The sequence below is a fragment of the Herpailurus yagouaroundi genome, unplaced genomic scaffold (assembly GCF_014898765.1).
Source record: "Herpailurus yagouaroundi ecotype Mexico unplaced genomic scaffold, PumYag 28, whole genome shotgun sequence".
NCBI classification, from domain to species: domain Eukaryota; kingdom Metazoa; phylum Chordata; class Mammalia; order Carnivora; family Felidae; genus Herpailurus; species Herpailurus yagouaroundi.
In genome coordinates, this window is record NW_024412376.1 from 117878379 (window position 1) to 117898268 (window position 19890).

The 19890-nt window shown below is 33.4% G+C and overlaps 1 protein-coding gene across 36 annotated transcripts in view; it reads right to left on the reverse strand.

Moving 5' to 3' along the window:
* Positions 1-1227: 1227 nt before the first annotated feature.
* Positions 1228-19890, reverse strand: part of ADGRL3 (adhesion G protein-coupled receptor L3) — an 842607-nt gene continuing 823944 nt past the window's right edge. For 10 of the 36 annotated variants that reach the window (XM_040482575.1, XM_040482534.1, XM_040482585.1 and 7 more), the window contains one exon: positions 1228-9341. In XM_040482575.1, the coding sequence (XP_040338509.1) occupies positions 8542-9341 (800 nt within the window). In that variant the 3' untranslated portion in view covers positions 1228-8541. Of the gene's footprint in view, positions 9342-11212; positions 11265-15879; positions 16009-19890 lie in introns of all 36 variants that reach the window. The other 26 variants (XM_040482516.1, XM_040482367.1, XM_040482436.1 and 23 more) reach the window with 5 other exon arrangements.

Sequence of the window (19890 nt, forward strand, 5' to 3'; positions counted from 1 at the left end):
GCATATATATATATATGGTGATACATATATATCACGCTATATATGTAATACACTTTTACACATATATATCACATACAAAATAGATATTGTATTTACATTGTTTTGTTTATTTTTTCAGATATTATATTTACTTTAGAAATGAACTTAGGAAAGTAATTTGTTCAAAGATAAAGAATTGGTGAAACCTCAGTCTGCCAAGTAAAATGGAGTTTACATAAACTTTGAGTGTCTTAAAGGTAGGTTCTGTATGTTTTCAATGATTCCTTGGCTGTCTGTTACCCCGGCTTCTTATTTAAATGAAAAGGGTTGGGTTAATTTTTTTTCAACGAATCATTTAGTTGATACAGTATAACATTGTAAAAAAAATCAAAATGGACTTTAGACTGCGAGAGTGTGTTTCAAAACTCACTAGCTCTATGACTGTGAGATTTGAATTTCAATGTCCTCTGTAAAGTGAGCATGAATAAAAATCCATTTCACTGTATTATTAGAAAGATTAAATGAAGCAATGCAAAGTACCAGGCACATCCTGGGCACTCAGTATCTGAGGATTCCTCTTAATTTCTTTTCAAAATATCTCTTATGAAAATGTATTTTTAACATTATAAGGGAGAAATATCTGGATTAGATTTTCCCAGCTGATATTTTGTTCATTTTTCTGATGTTCAGTGTTAGTAAACTAAATAATCAGAATCCCTGACACTACAAAATGATTATATAATGTCTATCTTTGTGATCCGCAACATATACTAATATTGATAGGGCCCTTTATTCAAAAGAGGAAAAGCGTGTCACAGCACAGACCTCTGTAGTCTTCTGTGCACCAAAGTCATCAGTGACTGACTGTCCTTACTTCTACCCAACAATACCCTAGTTTGAGGTGGGGAGAAATAAGATCAGGGGACAGATATGACTACATTTGATTACATCTCAGTATCGGCAGACTTTAAGGGCACGCAGTTCTTAATTTAACTTCCTATCTTTTCTGGAAAGAACAAATCACCTCATAGATACCTTGGGTGGTGGCAGCTCTCTGAAAAAATTAAAAGAGAAAAAAAGAATAAAAGCCCTTGCATTTTACTTTGGATGTGTGAAGAGAAGGGTGGCAGGGTGTAGGGATAGCAAGGAAATATATTAGGAGTCTATGTTTCAATTATCCTGCAGTCTGAAAAACTGTCCCAAAACCAAAGTTTTGGTACTCCCATATAATAACAGTGACTACATCACTTATTGTTTACTGACATTTTTTATTGAGGTTTGTAGCTCATGATTTTACATGTGATTGTACAGAGCATTTAAGAAAAAAAAAAAAAAGAGGTTGGAAAGGTTGTACAAGGGAAAAAAATCCAATAGATAGAAACCTGGTAGGTGTATATGATAAGATTAATTCCACATGTAAATATATGAGAATGGTAAGAGACCAGAGCCTGCGATAGCTATATTCTTGTTCCTAAAAAGAGAAATCGTTCCTATCAATGAGAAATAACTTAATTAGTTGTTATTTTTAAAAATAAACTATCATTTTTAAAAAAAGATATATTTTGAATTAGATTTAATGATTGGCAAGTGGGAAACCAGTGTGGAAAAATGTCCCAGATTATCCTTCTACTTCCAATGCATTTACAGAAGCCAAATGAAAGGAAATCCAGCTGACTCTTTCTACACTTACTGATTTTGGAGGTCATAGGCAAAGAATAGTGTTAGAATATACAAAGACTTGTTTATAAATGAACACATTCTGATTGTCTACAGCTGTTTCAAGACACATCATTTTTATTACTTAGAATGGTAAAGGAAATCTTTATTCTGAAATGAGGCATGAAAACCAACTTTAAATGTTTTTTTCCTCATCTTTCTTGATTCATGATGGTATTTAAAACATAAGACATTGTGACAACTTGAAATTCAAGGCATTAAAAATGCTCTCCAACATGAGGCAGTGGTCAGCAGAAGAGGACATTGTGTTCTAGTCACTGTATTCTGTATCCCCAAAGACCTCTACCTACTATTAAAGGGTTGATGACATTCTTGATTTTTGCCACTTTTTGAAGTCAACCAGTCCATTTCATCTTGAAGCCAGGATCATTTACCAGTTTTACCTTCAGAAGAATCAGGGAATTTTTAACCTTTAAAAAGCTACTTCAGGTATGGATTTCAAACACATTTCCTTGCCAATGTAGTGTGAAATTCTGCAGTCTTGGGCCATTGAGACAGACTTAACTCTTTTTAAATTTAAAATCCTCCAATATTGGACTAACTGTAAAATTTTAATAACCTCAGATCACAGAGTGGAACATTCTCATTTTAAAATCACTCATTCTGAATGGCAATGCTAATCTAAATTAGATCCTTAGGAGTCGGCTTTCCTTTCCTCTTCTTTCAAGCTCTTTTCTTTAGCATTCTAGAATGAAAGAAGCATTGGGAATACTTTTAGACACATTTGGATTATGGAGTACTTTGATACATGTCATACAACTGTCTGCAGAATTTTACGAATTGACTACAATAATTGAAGAGAGAAAGGACTTGAGAGTAATATTTTCAGCTGTGTAATTATTTGTTCAGTCTCAATGTAATATTCATATATATAATAAATTAGCCTGTAATATGAATATTGCTTGGTTACGGATTATTTTGCACAATGTACGTAATTCCAATTTAATATTAATTGAATGTTTATTAGAAAGATTCATAATAAAGCTCTAAAAGGTGCATAGCTACTGGTAGCATTAACTGTGTTGGCATACAATAGAATAAGCAGATTAGAGAGTGAAAGTGAATTGAGGCAAAATACTTATATTTAAGAAACATTTATAAAATATTCATGTGTCCTTGAGACAAGGTGTGGCTAGACAAGAAATATCTAAGGAGTGCTGAACGTGTTTAGAGTTTCCTGTGTAAACAGCAGGATAAAATTATCATATGGTATACTTCAATTTTTGTTTTAACACACCAGTAGCATTTGTTACACTGTTAAGTTTTTACCACTCTAAACAATTTCATTATTTTTTCCTGGAATTTTTTTTTCTTTTGAACTCGAATTTAGGTCCTGCTGCCTCACCATAAGTATGCCAACTTGGATCTGCCCTTCTTCTGTTCATATTGTGATGGAAAAGACTTGCTTATCCCAACAGAGGGTTTTCCCTTGTGTAGTCTTCCTCAACTTCTTCATTATAAATCAAAGTTCTCCTTTCACGTGCCTTCTTAAAAACCATAGTTTGCCTTTACCTTTGAAATACTCTGATGGGACACAAGTGAAATGAAAAAAGTTTGTGTGACATACTATTAAGAGAGAGAAAGAAACATCAAAACATAGCTGAAACGAAGACATTTGAATAATAACCTACAGGTCCTGGATGTTGGAGACGTGCTTTTAATTTTTGTAAAGAGGGTAGGGCAATAAGTTTATTGAAAATGAAAATATGCAAAACTATAGTAACTACCTGTTATATTGCAAAAATCACAAAGTTTGCAATATTGTAAACAAGCTATTTCTTCTGCAAGCTGTAAATAAAAGGAATCAAAGTATGTAAGTAAGTGTATAGGTGAAAGTTAAAGATTGATTTCCCTTTTAAAGCAAAAGTGAAGTAGAAACTAATCAGGTTAATTAGAAAATAGGAAAGATTCCTCTTATGGCCTAAGCAGGAAAGAAGCAGCTACCAACATTTTAATTTAGAAATGAAAATTTAGATATTTATCAATATTTTTCAGATGGCTTCAGAAGTATGTATTTGCTGATTACAAACTTGAATTTCTGGTTGGGATCCATCAAATCTATTTTATGAGCTCAAAGAAGCTTTCCACGTAGAATTCATTTGCACAAAAATGCTTCCATAAGCTATTTTCTAATGTTGCTGTTTCACTCTTGTGCTCCCATGTTCCTAATTTATTAATGTGCAGAAATCTAACAGAGGTTGTATGTAAAGTATTTTTAGAAATGCATAGTAATTGTTTATGTTGTGAGTTATAATTATGAACCACTAAACATGAACTCATCAAATCTTAATGCCTTGGTACTACAATATACTAGGAAGATCGTACATGTTGTTATTTTATCGCAAATAGTTTTGTAACAGAAGAAAGGACATTCTTGTCAATATTTTTAGAATTGCTCAAAATCAAATTAGAGTCTGGGTTTCTTTCTTTCTCTCTCTAAATCTGTAGTAGTATAGTAGTTCTGTAGTGTTTTTGTTTTTTCTAAAACACCTCAAGCAGTAGCACTTTGGTATAATACTAACGCACAACTTCTGAAAACAAATGTTTCTTTCACTAATAGGAGCTGATTATTGATTAGTCTGGAGTTGATCTTTAGACAACCCAGAAACTGGTTTTCCTCTCCCTTTTGTTCTCTATACTGCAGAAAGTCAGTCTTTAAAAGTTTTTAATGTCATTTTTTAAACTAAGTAAACCTTTGTCAATGGATTGGAACATGTGTGGGGCAAAAAGCTGAAGATACTGGCTAAAATTAAGTCCATGGGTTCTATATGACTATTACTAATTCTCTTATATGTTTATCTCTATTACCATGAAAAGTTTTGTCACACCAACTAAATTAATTTTTTAAAAACACTAAATCTTAAAGATCTTTTAACAATATGTTGACATTTTTAGGTTAATGGGGATTTTAAAAGTATATATCATAAACTACACTTTAGTTTTGAGTCTTTGTGAATTTGCCTGATAGGAAGTTAAGGATATTTCCATTATCTACATTTTATTAATACAGTTTCCTGATTATTTTCACTTTGACATAATTGTTCTCATGCAAGTTCTTTCTTGTCATGATTATTTAAGCATGGCAATTTATTATTCAACTATAGTATTTTTTACTTTTAATAGAGTGGAACTTGAGGGATGTTCAAAAACTTAAATTGAAATTCAAATCTATTTTTCCTTCACAAAATGTAGTTTTCTCCATAAATATTATCAGTTAGGAACATGGGCTGTGCAACAATCCAACAGTCTGTGAGTCAACTAGACATGAGATCTGTTAGCTAGTGTCCTGCAAAGTACCTTGGGAGATAGACCTCAAAAGAAAAAAAAAAAAAAAAGCTCGAGAGTAAAATATTACAAAAATATTATTTTACTAGGAAATAATGATTGGTTTGTTTTATTGGCATAACTTTTACTTCCAGCTACCCAAATGATGTGTTATGTAGGTACAGTCCGTCTGCTTGATGAAAATTTAGTTTTTTATAGAATTTCAGATAAGCATATCAGAAGTAGGCAGATAAGTAAGTCATGAATGGCACAGGGTATTGAAGTATAGTCAACCAAAGGTGGTAAAAAAACAATAAACTTTTTAAAAATTATTAATTTATCAATAGCTATGCATGAAAATACATGTGAAAAAAAGTCAAGTTTAGGAACTCAAGCCTTGCTAGTATAAAAAGGACTAAATGAATACATGTTAGATATACACAAATTTCTATTGAAATGTACACATAATTAGCTCCTATATCTACTGTTTTGTTTCAGTATAGTCACATAAAACTTGAGGGAACAATCTCTTTCTGTAAAAGTCTTTGGGATCTTGTCTCTCTGATAGCACATCAATTGTGATGTATTCGAATTCAAACATCTCACCCTTTCATCTTTATGCAAGGGCTTGGTAGTAACTGACAGTCCTAAATGGCCTTCCGCACCAGTTATGTATTCAAGTGATTTTCTTCAGTTGGTCTGTGTAAAGCTGGGGAGGCTACCTGTTTCAAATTCCATGTAATGACACATAAAAGATAGCGGGCAGGGAGGTAGCAATATCAGAAAATCAGAATTGGCAGCCTCAGCAAGCTGACTTGAGGTAGTTTCCCCATTGTTCTGTGAAACTAGCTTCTTACTGACGAGCTGCTTTCATATAGATCTCTGCTGAATTGGCGAAACAAGCATAAGCGCTCATAATCCACAGGCCAACTTTAGACAAGTTGTCTAAAAGGGGCTTTTTCATTACCAGATGTATTCTATGCAACAGATAGGCAAACCACCTTTCAGGTGCTAATATTGCCACAGTGTGGGATGTGAAAACCTAATTACCATTAAAGCTTGAGGTTCTCCTGCAACTCAAGAACAATTCTAGAGACTTAAAAAGGAATGATGCATAAAATATTCTGAGGTGAATATTAAGATTATGATGTACTCTGGCCCAGCACAGAATTCTTTCTTTTGTCATATATTCTTAAACTATATAGAGATTACTGGTTATTCCATAAACTATTCCATCTCATCTTAATTTAAGAAATTAATTACTAGGTGGGTGGTGTTCAGATTTGGGGGGGGGGGGAAGAAGTCACCAAAATATCATACACTACAAAATAAATTACAATTTGGCAAATTCATTCTAGCTTTGCTCTAGAAGGGACTCTACGTTTAGACACTGCTGGTAAAGGTTCTTCAGTAATTGGAGATCTAGAAAGTTTCTTTGAAAGGACTTTGTTTCATATATGGGGCAAGAAAAATTAGCATAAAAATGTCTTCTACTATCTTTATAAAATGGATATTCTCTTTGCCATTAAACTGGCAGCTTTGAGCCAACTGAATGACTTTAAATTTCTGACATCAAAATAGAACTTACAGGAAAGGAAAATAAGTGACTCACCCCTCTTCAATTCAATACATAAATCTCTGATTGAAGCTGGTTTTTATAGTAAGCATGATGGCTGCTGCTTATAAAATAAGCACATAGTAGCTGATATTAACCTGCTTAAAAGTAAGTTATGCATCTTATTTCATTCAACATAAACATGCCCATCCCATTTTTCTGGTTTACTTTGTCTGCAAAAATGGTAAAATTTTGTGCTTAGGTTATTCTTCTAGGCAGATCTGATTTCTATTGCATGGCTCATTTGGGCCATAGAGTAATCGATTAGCAAAGTATATATAATGAAAACAGAAGGAAAGACGAGAAAAATGAAAAGAATAATTCATCATATAGTACATACATCAAAACAATATCTTCTAAATCTCAATCAGTTGTTTATTGGTTGGCAAACAAGTTTCACTTTTACAACAAATATTAGTAATGAGGTCATCCAACTTTGAGACCATACAAAATGGATCATAAATTTAAAAAAAAATTATATGTGCTGCTAATTTACCTCTTGTATTCCTACATTACTTAAAATCCTGTCAAATAAATAAATTTTCCTGTTAATAAACAGAAGAGTTTAAAAAAATCACTTCAAAATAACTTGACCTTTCATTTCTTACTACAAGGGAGTGAATTTCCTTTAAAAATTGGTAGTGCGGGTGCCCACTTGGGGATCAGACTGAGCATTCAGCACTTTAATGCCTATGGGATACCGTTTTTTTTTCACATGCAGAAGCCCCACTAGTTCTATTGACGCCTCTTGACTTCTAGAATCATAGCTACTGTCTTGGTGATGAACTGCTTGCCAAATATACTTTGCATTACAACAGATGTACACTGTAAACATAAAAGTTCGTCCTGCTCTAATCTGCAAAAATGCTCTTGGAAATATTCTGACTGAATAAAGATATATAGTGAGGGAAGGAAGTCTAATTTTATTTATTTTATTTTTTTGTAAAAAATAATTTGTTTGCATTACTAGAAAATGATTCTTATAAAGTGATAGTTTCATTTATTTATTTATTTATTTATTTTGCCAGGTGAAATTTTAAAGAAAAAATAAAGGAAAAATAAAAGGAAAGAAAAAAAGAAAGGAAAAAGAGAAGAAAAAGCAAAGAAAATGAAGGAAGAAAGAAAAGGAAGGAAGGAAGGAAACTTTGCTCTCTTACTGGCAGACAAACTTGCAAGACCAGCACGAAAGAAAAAGAAAAAATATCTCTTTTTTTCCACTACATTAACAGGACTCAAATTCTGGAGGAACAGAAAGCTGACTATATGTGCAATGCTAGTATCTGTACATTACATAGAAATTGTTCAATTTTTTTTCTGCCATTAGTTTTATCATCAGTTAATACAGCAAATCATAAAATATGCATTTAGCATATAATTCTAGAATTCCCCTCCATTTCATTATTAATTTGTTGTTTTATTTTGTATTCCACAGCTATTCCCACTGTGGTGAATTCAGGTTGTGAGTGACTAAAAACCACTATGTGATACAGTTTTGCTTTGTTTTTATGTTTGTTTGTGCAGCACTCCAATCTAGATGCAGCATTGTTACTAATGTCAAACAACTGTTCTGGCCTTTTAAAAATCAGGTCCTTGTAATTATAGTAACAGAGCATCAGAGATGTTAGAACAAACACAACATAATTCAACAAGGCCACAATGAGCGCCATTTTCTTCATATCTCGTTCATTAACATAATGAAGTCTCCATCTGAGGGGGAAAAGACAAGAAAGGAGAGGGCACAGGGGAATTTCAGCAGTTATCTTTCTCCCCTGGGCTGACCTAAAAATCCCAGTTAAAAAAAAAAAAAAAGTCTGAAAGTTTGTGTTTGTCTTTCAAGAACAGCATAAAGATTTAGGAGTACACACATTATTACCACTGCTTATATCAATTCAGAACAGTCAACCAGGTGTTAGCAGTTTTGTTGGTTTCAATTTCTGTGTCATCTTCTATAGACTAGTGACCAAATGAGCTGGTCCTTTTGAACTTCCCTCTGGAGGGGTCCCATCTTTGTTTGGAGGAACTATAAATCCATCACTGCTACCGCGACCTAGCTGATAGTAGGTGTGCAGCTGATGGACGTGGTTTCTGGAGCCTAGGTTTGGCATGCTTTTGTAGTAAACATCTTCGGCATCACCACATTTGGCCGGTGGGGGTTCGGTCTGGGTGCTGGTGGTAACGCTCTCTGTGGCAGGCACACCAGCCAGTGCTGGCATGCTGGTGTACAGAGAGTCCCTATGGGGTGACTGGAGATCTTCTGTGTGCTCGTTGGTTAGCAAAGGGAAAAAACTCTCACTGTGGTCTTGGGGGAGCCGCCTTCTGGTGTAATGGTGTGGCTGGTGGTTCTCTGTGGAGTAGACTCTTGGGGGAAGCAAAGGAGCATCAGATTCCTCATGAATGAGTTCCAGGCCCAAACTCTCCTCGTGGTTGAAGGAGGTGGCGTCATCCAGGACAATGGCATCATCTTCACTCCCACTGCCAAGGTTATTCACCAGCTTGTTCATCAGATTCCTGTTCTGTTCACTGGAGCGCTCGTGGTTGTTCAGGTAAGACGGGATATAGTTGGAAGTGAGTTCCTTCAGAATCTTTTTCTCTAGGGCGGTCTCATTGTGGTTATAGCCACGGTCTATGATTTGCACACAGTTGCTCAGGTATTCGCCACTGGCAATGCTGTAACTATTGCCATGGTTACCATTCAGTGGTAGAGTATCCATGACACTTGTATCCCTGGCATTGTTCAGAAGCCCCTCTGAAAAAGATTACAAAACACTATGACATTTACATCCATTTGGCCACAGAACACACACACAAACACAAAGGCAGAAACATCCGACTATGAAGTATGTATAAATTGCTAGCACGTTTAATTAATTATAAAATGTTTGGAAACAAAACATACTATTAAGTCTATATGTACACATTTTTATATACACTTGGGGACAATTGATAGGAACCTTATAAATGGAAAAGTATCTAAAATAATTCTTTAAAATAAAAAACCTATAAATTTGTAGTTTCCACACAAACATTGCCTGACACTATTTGAAACATATTTGGTTATAACTTAGAAAAAAAATAACGCAAAATTTTGGTGTAATCATTCATAGCTTTCAATTTATACACATCAAAGTCAGTTTAATAATTCATTACCTTTAATTTTACATGTTGTTTTAACATTAAAATAGGCATAATATTAACATAATTCATGTGTGGTACTTTGAATATTCTGGTCAAAAGTGAAAGAATCAAGCAGCTTCTAATAATTTGATATATAATTTTGCAAGATTAAACATAATTCCTACACACAAAACCACAAAAGGATTATGTTAAATTTGTCAAAATGATGTAGTCATGAAATAATGCTTAGTCAAATAAATGGCACATCAAAATAATATGCATCTAGGAACTTTCAAAACAAAAATATTTAGATTTACTTTCTAATATCATTTTCTACATATTAACCCTTTAGTGATTATTTAGGGTCATTAGGTAATACTACAAAAGAATGTGTAAAGACACAGGTATCTGATTCCTAAAAACATAGTGTCAGTATTAAAGATTCCATGTCATAATGAGTGATGACTTTGTGTGCATATTAAACTTTGAATTTAAAAGAGATTGAACATTTTATTCTGGGAAGAAATAGTTGCAGTGAAATAAAATTTAACCACATGCTTCTTCAAGGTTTTTGCATTCTCTTGAATGAACAGAAATCCAAGAATCTATAATAGTTCCAAAATCAGTTCAAATGCAACCACGAAAGAAAATAAAACACAAACATTTAACCAATACTCATAAGTAAGAAAGGATATTTCTTTACAGAACAATTAATTGAAGAATTCTATTAAACTTCTCAATACACTGCTAACTTGTGAAAATATAACATTCATTCTATATCTGTGATGCAGTTATGTTTATCAAAACTGAACTCCTTCTTTGCTGGTTTAAATAAAGTGTCCCAAATGTATCAATTTATATATGGACTTTTGCTGCACACTCTGTATTCAAGTAACAGTTTCTAAAGACAGCAATGCATAAAATTCATTAAAAAGCAGCCATCACAGACATAGGGTGAAGCGATTTATTTTCATGTTATAAGATATCTTGTAGACAAATCCACAATGTTAAGAAAAATAAAAGTAAATGTTCTTTAAAGGGCCATATGTGATGGGTGACTGCTGCTGTGGAGGCTGCCATGGTATGCATGATGGTTATGGCTGAGTGACTGATGCATTGAAACGTGTGTATTACTTCTGTTGTCAATGCATTAGGTACAGGTTGGAAACAACCATAGTAAAATAAAGTGGATATGCTGCATGTGACATATATGTGTATGATGGAATGTAGTAATAAAAAATAAAAGCTTATGAATTACTTAGCAAAAATAAATGCTTAATTTAAAAACAATTTAACTCACACAAACATTACATGAGACTTAACAACTATGTTGATTATGTGACACAGTAAAAGAATCAGACAACAAAAGCGTCTAATCTCTATTAACGTAAATTTATATAAGTCGATTCATAGGCTCTTTAGTTTTTAAATTGTGAGATGAACTGTTTTTAATAACTACATCATCTATATGTGATGCAATAAAAGTGAACTAAAAAAAATTACATTTGATATGCAATGTTTAGCTTTACTCCCATACTTGTCTCTCTGTAGGGCTCTAAACGACAGCATGAAGAAAAGGAAAGAAAAAACAACAAGTAAGCTTACAGCGACAGTAGAAGAAACATGAGTAAAAAGCAAATTGATGATATGCAGAAAAAAGAGTCAAAGGAAATAATTTCCACTGCCCCCAAATTCATGAGTCTGTGTTACATGGTTTATCATAATTAAAAATACTGAAATGTTAGTCAGAAAATAAGAACCCCCCCTTAACACATGCTAATAAAATGAGTCTTTAATAAGCGTTTCTACAGTTTATAACAAATTTTAAACAAAAACACGTCTATTTTAAAGTTAAGATTATCACACCAACCAAGGAGAGTAAAGATTTGAAGGCAAGCCATGACGATTCCCACAACTGCATTTCAATATTGCATATATTTATGTGTATGTAGGTTTGAACATACCTGCTTCTAAGAAATGTTATTTAATTTTAAAATTTTTCACTAAAATTATAAATAAAATCTTTAGCATGTACACAGAGGAAAAAAACACAGTTGTAGGTTTCCATATTTGTGTCTTTTTTCCTTTATGAATCTTTTTTTCCATGTAAAAAGGTTATATTTCCCCCATTATAACTATCCAAATGCTTCTTATCATTTGTGAATAATACTGATCAGAACTGTCATTTCTGGAGCTCATAGTCAAAAGTCGTGTAACTTTGAAAAAAGAAAATGGTTAAATCCAACTGTTATTCTGTATCAAGACAACAGGAGGGGAAGAAAAATACCACCATCAGTGTCCGGTTTTCTTCTGGATTCTTGCACAATCATGCAATCAAACATTTTTAGAACTGATCCTTTAAAAAACAATCCTGGCAAAATTATTTTTTAAAAAACACTCCTATTTTAATCAGGTCATGAAGGACGGCTCTTGCTGATTTTGTTTACAGGAAGGTTAAATCATCCTAAAATCAAAACCAGGAAATTCATTGGGCTAGATCGTTTCAGGAGATTCCAGCTTGTTAGAATTTCACCATTCCTTTAAGAGATGGTTTTTGCACTTAAAAGTTGATTTGCTTTTCAGAAAAAAGACTGACTTTATTTCAAGATGGAGAGGAAGGTTCTCTTAATAAAGTTTCAAAATAGCTTTAGAAAAAATAATTTGAAATAAAGAGCCAAACCAGTATACTAACAGATGCAAATCGTTTGTAAGCTCATTATGGCTCCTTCCTTAAATGACAGAATTTTAGAACTGGAAAGCCTATGAGAGATAACTGAAGCTCAACTCCTGCTTCTCAGAGATGAGGGAACTCCAGCCAAAATAGGCTGAACCTTATCTAACTCCACCCTGCTAACAGTGGAAGAACTGAAATCAAAAAGAAAATCTTGTAGATTTCCTCTGTGCCCTACTATCTAGTTCTTCCACCTGCCTTAGGCTTTGAAGCCATCATAGAACATTTATTTACATATTTTATAATATAATCTTGTATTCTTACCACCTATCATGTATTCTTCATTATATCCTGTCCTAAGGGTATGTCTTTCTTTAAGTTCTATGGTAGAATTAGTTACTTTAAAATGTAAATTATTTTGTGAAATCATGACTTTGGCTCTATATGGTGTCTTGATAGGTTAATCTATAACAAGATTTATCTTGCAAAAATTGAATTTTCTAATCCTGATAAGAATATAATGGTCCAGAAATACAACGCATGAAGTTTTCAAAAATGTCCACAGATAGAATCTCAATCCGATATAATAAAAGCATATTATTCATCTTTATTCCTAACTCTATATGCTTCAGTAACTCTATGAACACATCTCTACATATTTTAAATAAAGGCATTACAAACAAATATGGATACTTATATCTGAATGCTCCTTTGCTTGGATGGTCTTAATGCAACTGAATTAGAGGACCCAATAGAACAGAACCAAGTGGTACTTCAACATAAACCACTCCAGTACATACCGAGCCACCTATATTTCATGTAAGATTTCCCCTTGCCAGTAAGAATATTAAGTGCATTCATCTGAAAGCATAAGATTAGTAGCAATATGACAATCACTAAGATTTATTTGGGGTCAGTGGTAAAAAGAATGATTTTAAGCACTACCATAGTTTAATATCTTAAAAAATATTAAAACATTAAGCCATTAAATAATTTCACCTCTGACTCTGAGAAACATTAATAAAATTATTTGCTCTTGTTTTTAAGAAAAGTCAGTAGTATTTAATTTGCTGGGAAAAACAATAAACCCATTCAGAAGCATCATTTGTGTATTTATTGATCATCGTAATAGCAATATCCAGTAATAAATTCCACAGGAATAAAACCTTATATGTATATGGTATTACTTTAAATTTGCATCTACAGAATTTCACTTTGATAGTGTTTACAATAGTGTTCCATCCTTAGAAAAATCGCCTAATTTATGATTCCAGTAAAAATAAAACAGGACAAGAAAGCAGATATTGAATTAGGGAAGACATATAGATTAATAATTGTTAGTTTTTGTTACATAAGACATTAGAAATTATATCTGAATAATCAAAAACGCTAAACAAAATGTGGTCTAAATTTTTACATGTTCTGAAACAATATTCAATAAGTAAAACAATTTTCAGTGTTTTTCCAACTCTTTGCATAAAGTGAATAATGTAGAATAGATTTAATTTGCAGATATAGTATAAATCTTCACTTAACATCACTGAAAACTTACTAAGATGTCAGCACATTGCAAAATGTTTATAATGACACAATTATCTGTAACTTAACCTAATTTAAAAACAAAAAACAAAAAACCCAAGCCTGTAGAAGGTCTGCTGACTTGTTCTGTTAAGCCACATTTGTTATGTTGTGAAATATACAAGTGTTATGTACACTTCACTGAGGGCCACAATAAAATAGGGACATTGACAGAGGAGAGACAATTTAGAGAGGGAACCACCAGGAAGGACCCAGAAACTATCTCCTATTGATGGCACCGGGGTGGTTTTACTGGGGAAATGGAGGACTCAAAGAAGCTAGATCAATTGCTTTCAAAGTATTTAAAAGGATTGACACAGCAGAATACTTTGCTCTTCCTTGCTCTAGAAGGCAAATCAAAGCATCATGGTCAGAGGCAAATTTCAGCTCAGTGGAAGGAAAAAATATACATAACAAATGGAGCATTTCAACAATTGAATGTATGAAATCCTGAGGGGAGAAGGGTCCCATTAAAGGAAATGGGCACAGGCTGACAGAATGTCAGCAATGTGGTGAAGAGAATTCGTGAGCTCTATCCCTGCTTTTGATTCTCAAAGTCTGATTCTTAGACATGCAGGCCTTCTGAAACTTGATAATTCAAAAATTCGCTAATTACTTCATCCTGCTGAGATACAGTTTGAGCATATTCCTGAAATCACTCTGTATTACTGACTTCAGAATTTTTGAAATAATTTAAAATCATCCTTTGTCCCTGGCAAGGTATCTGGGAAACTCAGAAGGTTGTTAGACACCCAATTTCAGTTCTGCAACAAGCAAACTTTCATGGGATGGCCACTCACACCAAGTTTTACACACTCATGCCACTAATCTTTTATCTCTGACTGAGAAGGAAAAGAAAACACAGAGATTCCCATAAAGAATAATAGAAATTTTATTCAGAATTGCCTAGGAAAGTTAATATACTGCTAATCTGTCACATCCAACTTCAAACAACCACTTTTAAGTCTCTTTGTTATAGTGAATTTTCTTTCAGATATAATATTACATAAGTGGATCCCTAACTAGGACTTTTCTTTTAGGAAAGTTTTATTTGACTAATTTTTTTCCTGTGGTTTCTTCCAAATGATATGAATTGTTTTAATTTCTTGTGCCCCAGTACATCTTTATTCTTAGAGAAGGTAATGCCTGTCCAAACACTCATATTGTAAGTGGTTTTAAAGAGATTTATGCTTGTTTGGGATGTAATTAAAATTTTATATCATTTAAAGTAATTAAATTTTCATATCATTCAGAAGAACCGTATCCCAAAGCTTTGTTTTTCACACGTAGCCACAGCAGGAAAAAAAGTCCCGACTGTCCTGAGTCACTCACACAGGCAATGGCAGGCTAGCGTGGAACCTAACTTGATATTGTTCAGTTCAATAGCAAACGGAATGGATCTTTTCTCCATGGCTTAGCTCAATGTAATTTTCCATGGAGCTGATCTAAGTGCTTTCAACAGCACTGATGCCTTGCACCTAGAGTATTCTTCATGGCATAACAAAGATTACTTTCTTGATCTTATACCATTAAGACTATCGAATCAAGTCTTTATTTTACTTACCTTAGGCAAATTCTCATTTCTCAAAATACATACATAGGTGTTTAATATAGAAATCGATCAACAACAAGACAAGCACTGACACGACACAATACATTTTATAAACATTACAGAGAAACAAACACGTATTGGTGAATTAAGCATTTGTTTATCAGAAGGAGGGAAACCATTTGTTACTAAAGGAAACCTAAGGAAAATGGAAAATAAAAGCACCAAGAGGGGTGGAAGGCAAAGGGAGTCTGTGTGTCTGCTTCCAAAAGAAAGAAAAGGCAGTGGAAAGAACGCAAAATAGAATGTGGCCATAAAAGCTACATAAAATGGGACTCTCACTTGAAAAAATTAAGATAAACTCCAGCACACCTTGTGCGTTGTACATGCTGACAGAAGGGTTGTTACAGACCGCCGGTTCCCCAAGCAATGTATTATAGGGATTGTTAGTACCATGCGGACGAAGCAGAGCATTGCTTATAAGATGATTAGCCATGGCTCCTGGAGCAGCCCCATAGAAAGACAGAGAAAAAAAAAAAAGGTCAATCAGGCAAATGTGTTTGAAAAAAAGAAAGGAAACATTTAGAATGACAACAGTTGATATAGTCCTGATTACAGGCAGGCAGCTAATTAGACTCAAAAATATATGCCACTAAAGCACACATGTTTCCAATAATGCACATATCCAAGAGTCAATGGGAAAGAAAGAAAAGGGTTTACGATGTTGATTAAGCCATATATAGGGTGTTCTCTTTCCCAAAGTATAAGCAAGAGTATACTCCCATGCTTGCTAAAAATAAAAGATAAAGAAATGAAAGCAAAATATAGTCTTCCATATAAACAAAACACAAAACAAAAGCTGAAAAAAAAAGTTTAAAACACGGGAAGAAAAGCCAAAGTAAACAAAACATTCCCTCATTCACAGAAACCGTTGGGTTGTTTTCAATGAAAGTAAAAAAGAATAAAAGGCAACATTTACAATAAAACACACATTTGGAGAGCAGTTGTGGACACAACAGAAGAATTTGACATTTCTTAAAATTCTAAGAAAAGGAATCCCTTACATCAAAATAAGATATAATCACTCTTGTTAGTACACCGTAGTAAGCATACTAATTAGGTGATTTTACAAATCTAATAATCATATGGATATTATTTTAAATATTTCAAATAAAGTATTGACTTCATAATATCCAGCATATATATAATTCCATTTTCCATTTTCCAACTGGTTGTTTGAACTTTGGCACATAAAGTAAGAAAGCTAAATTATTTCACCTCTTTGTAAATAGATGTACCTAGTGCCTAATATATCATTAGTATGAGTTGCAACCTCCAACCTCCAAAATTGTTTAACCAAAAAAAAAAGCAAAATATCAGAGGAATAGTTTTATTAAACATAATTAGGCCATGTGTAAAAAAATGATAGGCAGAATGCATGTTTATGTTAGATGATAAAGAAAGAAAATGTGACTGAGGAGAGGAAAATACAAATTGTATGAGGATAGTCAGATTGAACACAAGTATTTGTTAATTCAGTATATACATTAGAGAATGAAAATACAATCAGTAGACCAGGAGAAAATATTTGCAAACAAATTTACAAATATTTGCAATCCAAGAAAAAGTTAGTATCTGGAATACAGGAAGAACTCTTAAAAGTCAACAGTAAAAAACAAACAAACAGATAAACACCCAAACAACCCAAAGCAAAAAACTAACAACAACAACAACAAAAAACCCAATCCAATTAGAAAGTGGGCCAAAGACATAAAAAGACATTTTACAGCAAAGGATATACAGGTGGCAAACAAGACCATGCAAAGAATTGCTATTAGCTATTAAGAAAATGCAGATTAAAACCACAATGTGGGGAGCCTGGCTGGTTCAGTTGTTTTAGCATCTGACTGGATCTCGACTCAGGTCATGATCTCACAGTTTATGAGTTTGAGCCCTGTGTCGAGTTCTGCACTGACAATGTGGAGCCTGCTTGGAACTCTCTGTCCATCTCTCTCTGCCACTCCCCCACTCGTGCTGGGTCTCTTTCTCTCTCAAAATAAATACACTTTAAAAAAAATTATTAAAGAAACCAATGTGATATCACTACACACTTAAAATTTAAATGGTGACAACATTAAATGCTGGCAAGGGTGAAGAAAACTGGATCTTTCCTACTTTGCTGGAGGAATGTCAAATAGTATAGCTACTCTGGAAAATAGTTATAAAAGTAACCATTCAATTACCATACCACCCAGCAATTGTACTCTTGGACATTCATCCCAGATAAAATGGAGATTTATGTTCACATAAAAACCTATACATGAATGTTCATGCAGCCTTATTTATAATAGTCCAAAATGGAAACAGCCCAGATATCCTTCACCTGGTGAATGGTTAAGCAATCTGTGGCACATCCTTACCAGGAAACACTATTCATTAATAAAAAAAGAACGATTATTGATACAACAAACTGGATGAATCTCTAGATAATAATACAGAGTAAAAAAGACAATCCAAAAGGTTATGTACTAAATGATTCCATATATATATAAATAATATATTTCCATATAGATATACATAAGATTCTTGGAATGACAAAATGATAGAAATGGAGAACAGATTAATGGTTGACAGGGTTAAAGATGCAAGGGGGAGGGGAGTGGAAATGGTCATACACGGGCAACATGAGGCTTCCCTGTGGCTATGGAGCTATTCTGTATGTAGGCTATGCTGGTATAACACAAACTGAGTCTTGATAGATAGAATTGCACTGAACTAAACACACAAACACACACACACACACACACACACACACACAAATACAATGAAATATAAGTAATATTGAAGACATCTGAACAAGACTGCTGGATATCGGTCAATATTCTGGCGTGATTTTGTAGTATAGTTTTACAAGGTATTATTGAAGAACACTGGGTACAAGGAACACAATCTCTTCACTATTTCTTATAACTGTAAGTAAATCTACAATTATCACAAAATAATAAGTAATCTCTATTGAATGAAACAAAAATGTTTATTTATTCATAGAAAATGCAAAAAAATGAGAAGAAAAAACTTGGCCATGGTAGTTTTATTTTATTTTTTCTCAAAATCATAGTTCTTTGTTATATAGCAAATTATCAATCAAGTAACACTTATTTTATCTATTTTTTTAAGTAAGCTCTATACCCGATGTGGGGGTTAAACTCATGATCAAGAGTCGCATGCTCTACCAACTGAGACAGCCAGACACCCCAAATAACAGATATTTTAACCTCAAAATTGGGTAAGTGAACATCTCTAGATTTAAAGTACAATATAGCTTGTCAGATTTATAAAACTGGAAGGTTACAATTCTTTCAGGAAATAAGCCATGTGTTTGCATCCTACACATTGCACACAGAACTAGCACAGAAGTAGCACAAAATTTTCCACTTATTAAATGCTCGATGAGTATTTGCTGAAATTGTACAACATATACATTTAAATGTTTTTAACAGAGTGAGACGGCAGATCTCCACTTTATCGTACAATGGATCAATCAGGATGTCACTTCCCACTGATAAATATATAGAATACCAGTAAGAAAAACTACAAAGAGTTGGCTATCGTGCCATTCAGATAAGAAACAGAATACTATACATCTTAAACATGTGTATCGTTGATGTTACACAAATTTATGATTGTTAGAGACCAGATTTGGCCTGCACAACATTTTAAAAAAGCAAACTACCTGTAAATTGCACCTGCTACTAATGTTTATTATTCTAGCCTTCAAGTTACAATACAATTACAATTCTAGCCTTCCAATACAAATAATTACTTTCTAAAATTACTCTAAGAATTTTAACAGAAAATGAAAGGTGTAAACAACTTAAAATGAACTAGGGTAAAAACCCTAAATATATAAAATTGCTAAAATTCTTATTTTCCCTCATAGATCAAATAAGGGTTAGATCTTTATGGCCGGAGCATCTATCTGTATTTCTTCTTCTTCTTCTTCTTCTTTTAAATGTTTATTTATTTTTGAGAGACGGAGAGACACAGAGTGCGAGCAGAGGAGGGGCAGAAAGAGAGGGAGACACAGTATCCCAAGCAAGCTCCACACTATCAGTGCAGAACTCAATGTGGGGCTTGAACTCAAATCGCGAGATCATGCCCTGAGCCAAAACCGAGAGTCAGATGCTTTACCAACTGAGCCACCCAGGCGCCCTATATCTGTATTTCTATATATTTTCCTTCATTACTACATATTTCTTAATTTGAACTAATTAAAAAACAAACAAGCTGGGAAGATTGCATGCTACTTCTGCCCACTTGCTTCACGTAGATTGCCAAAGAAAATATTCCTTTGTCATATCTGTCTCTCTCTATATGTATATA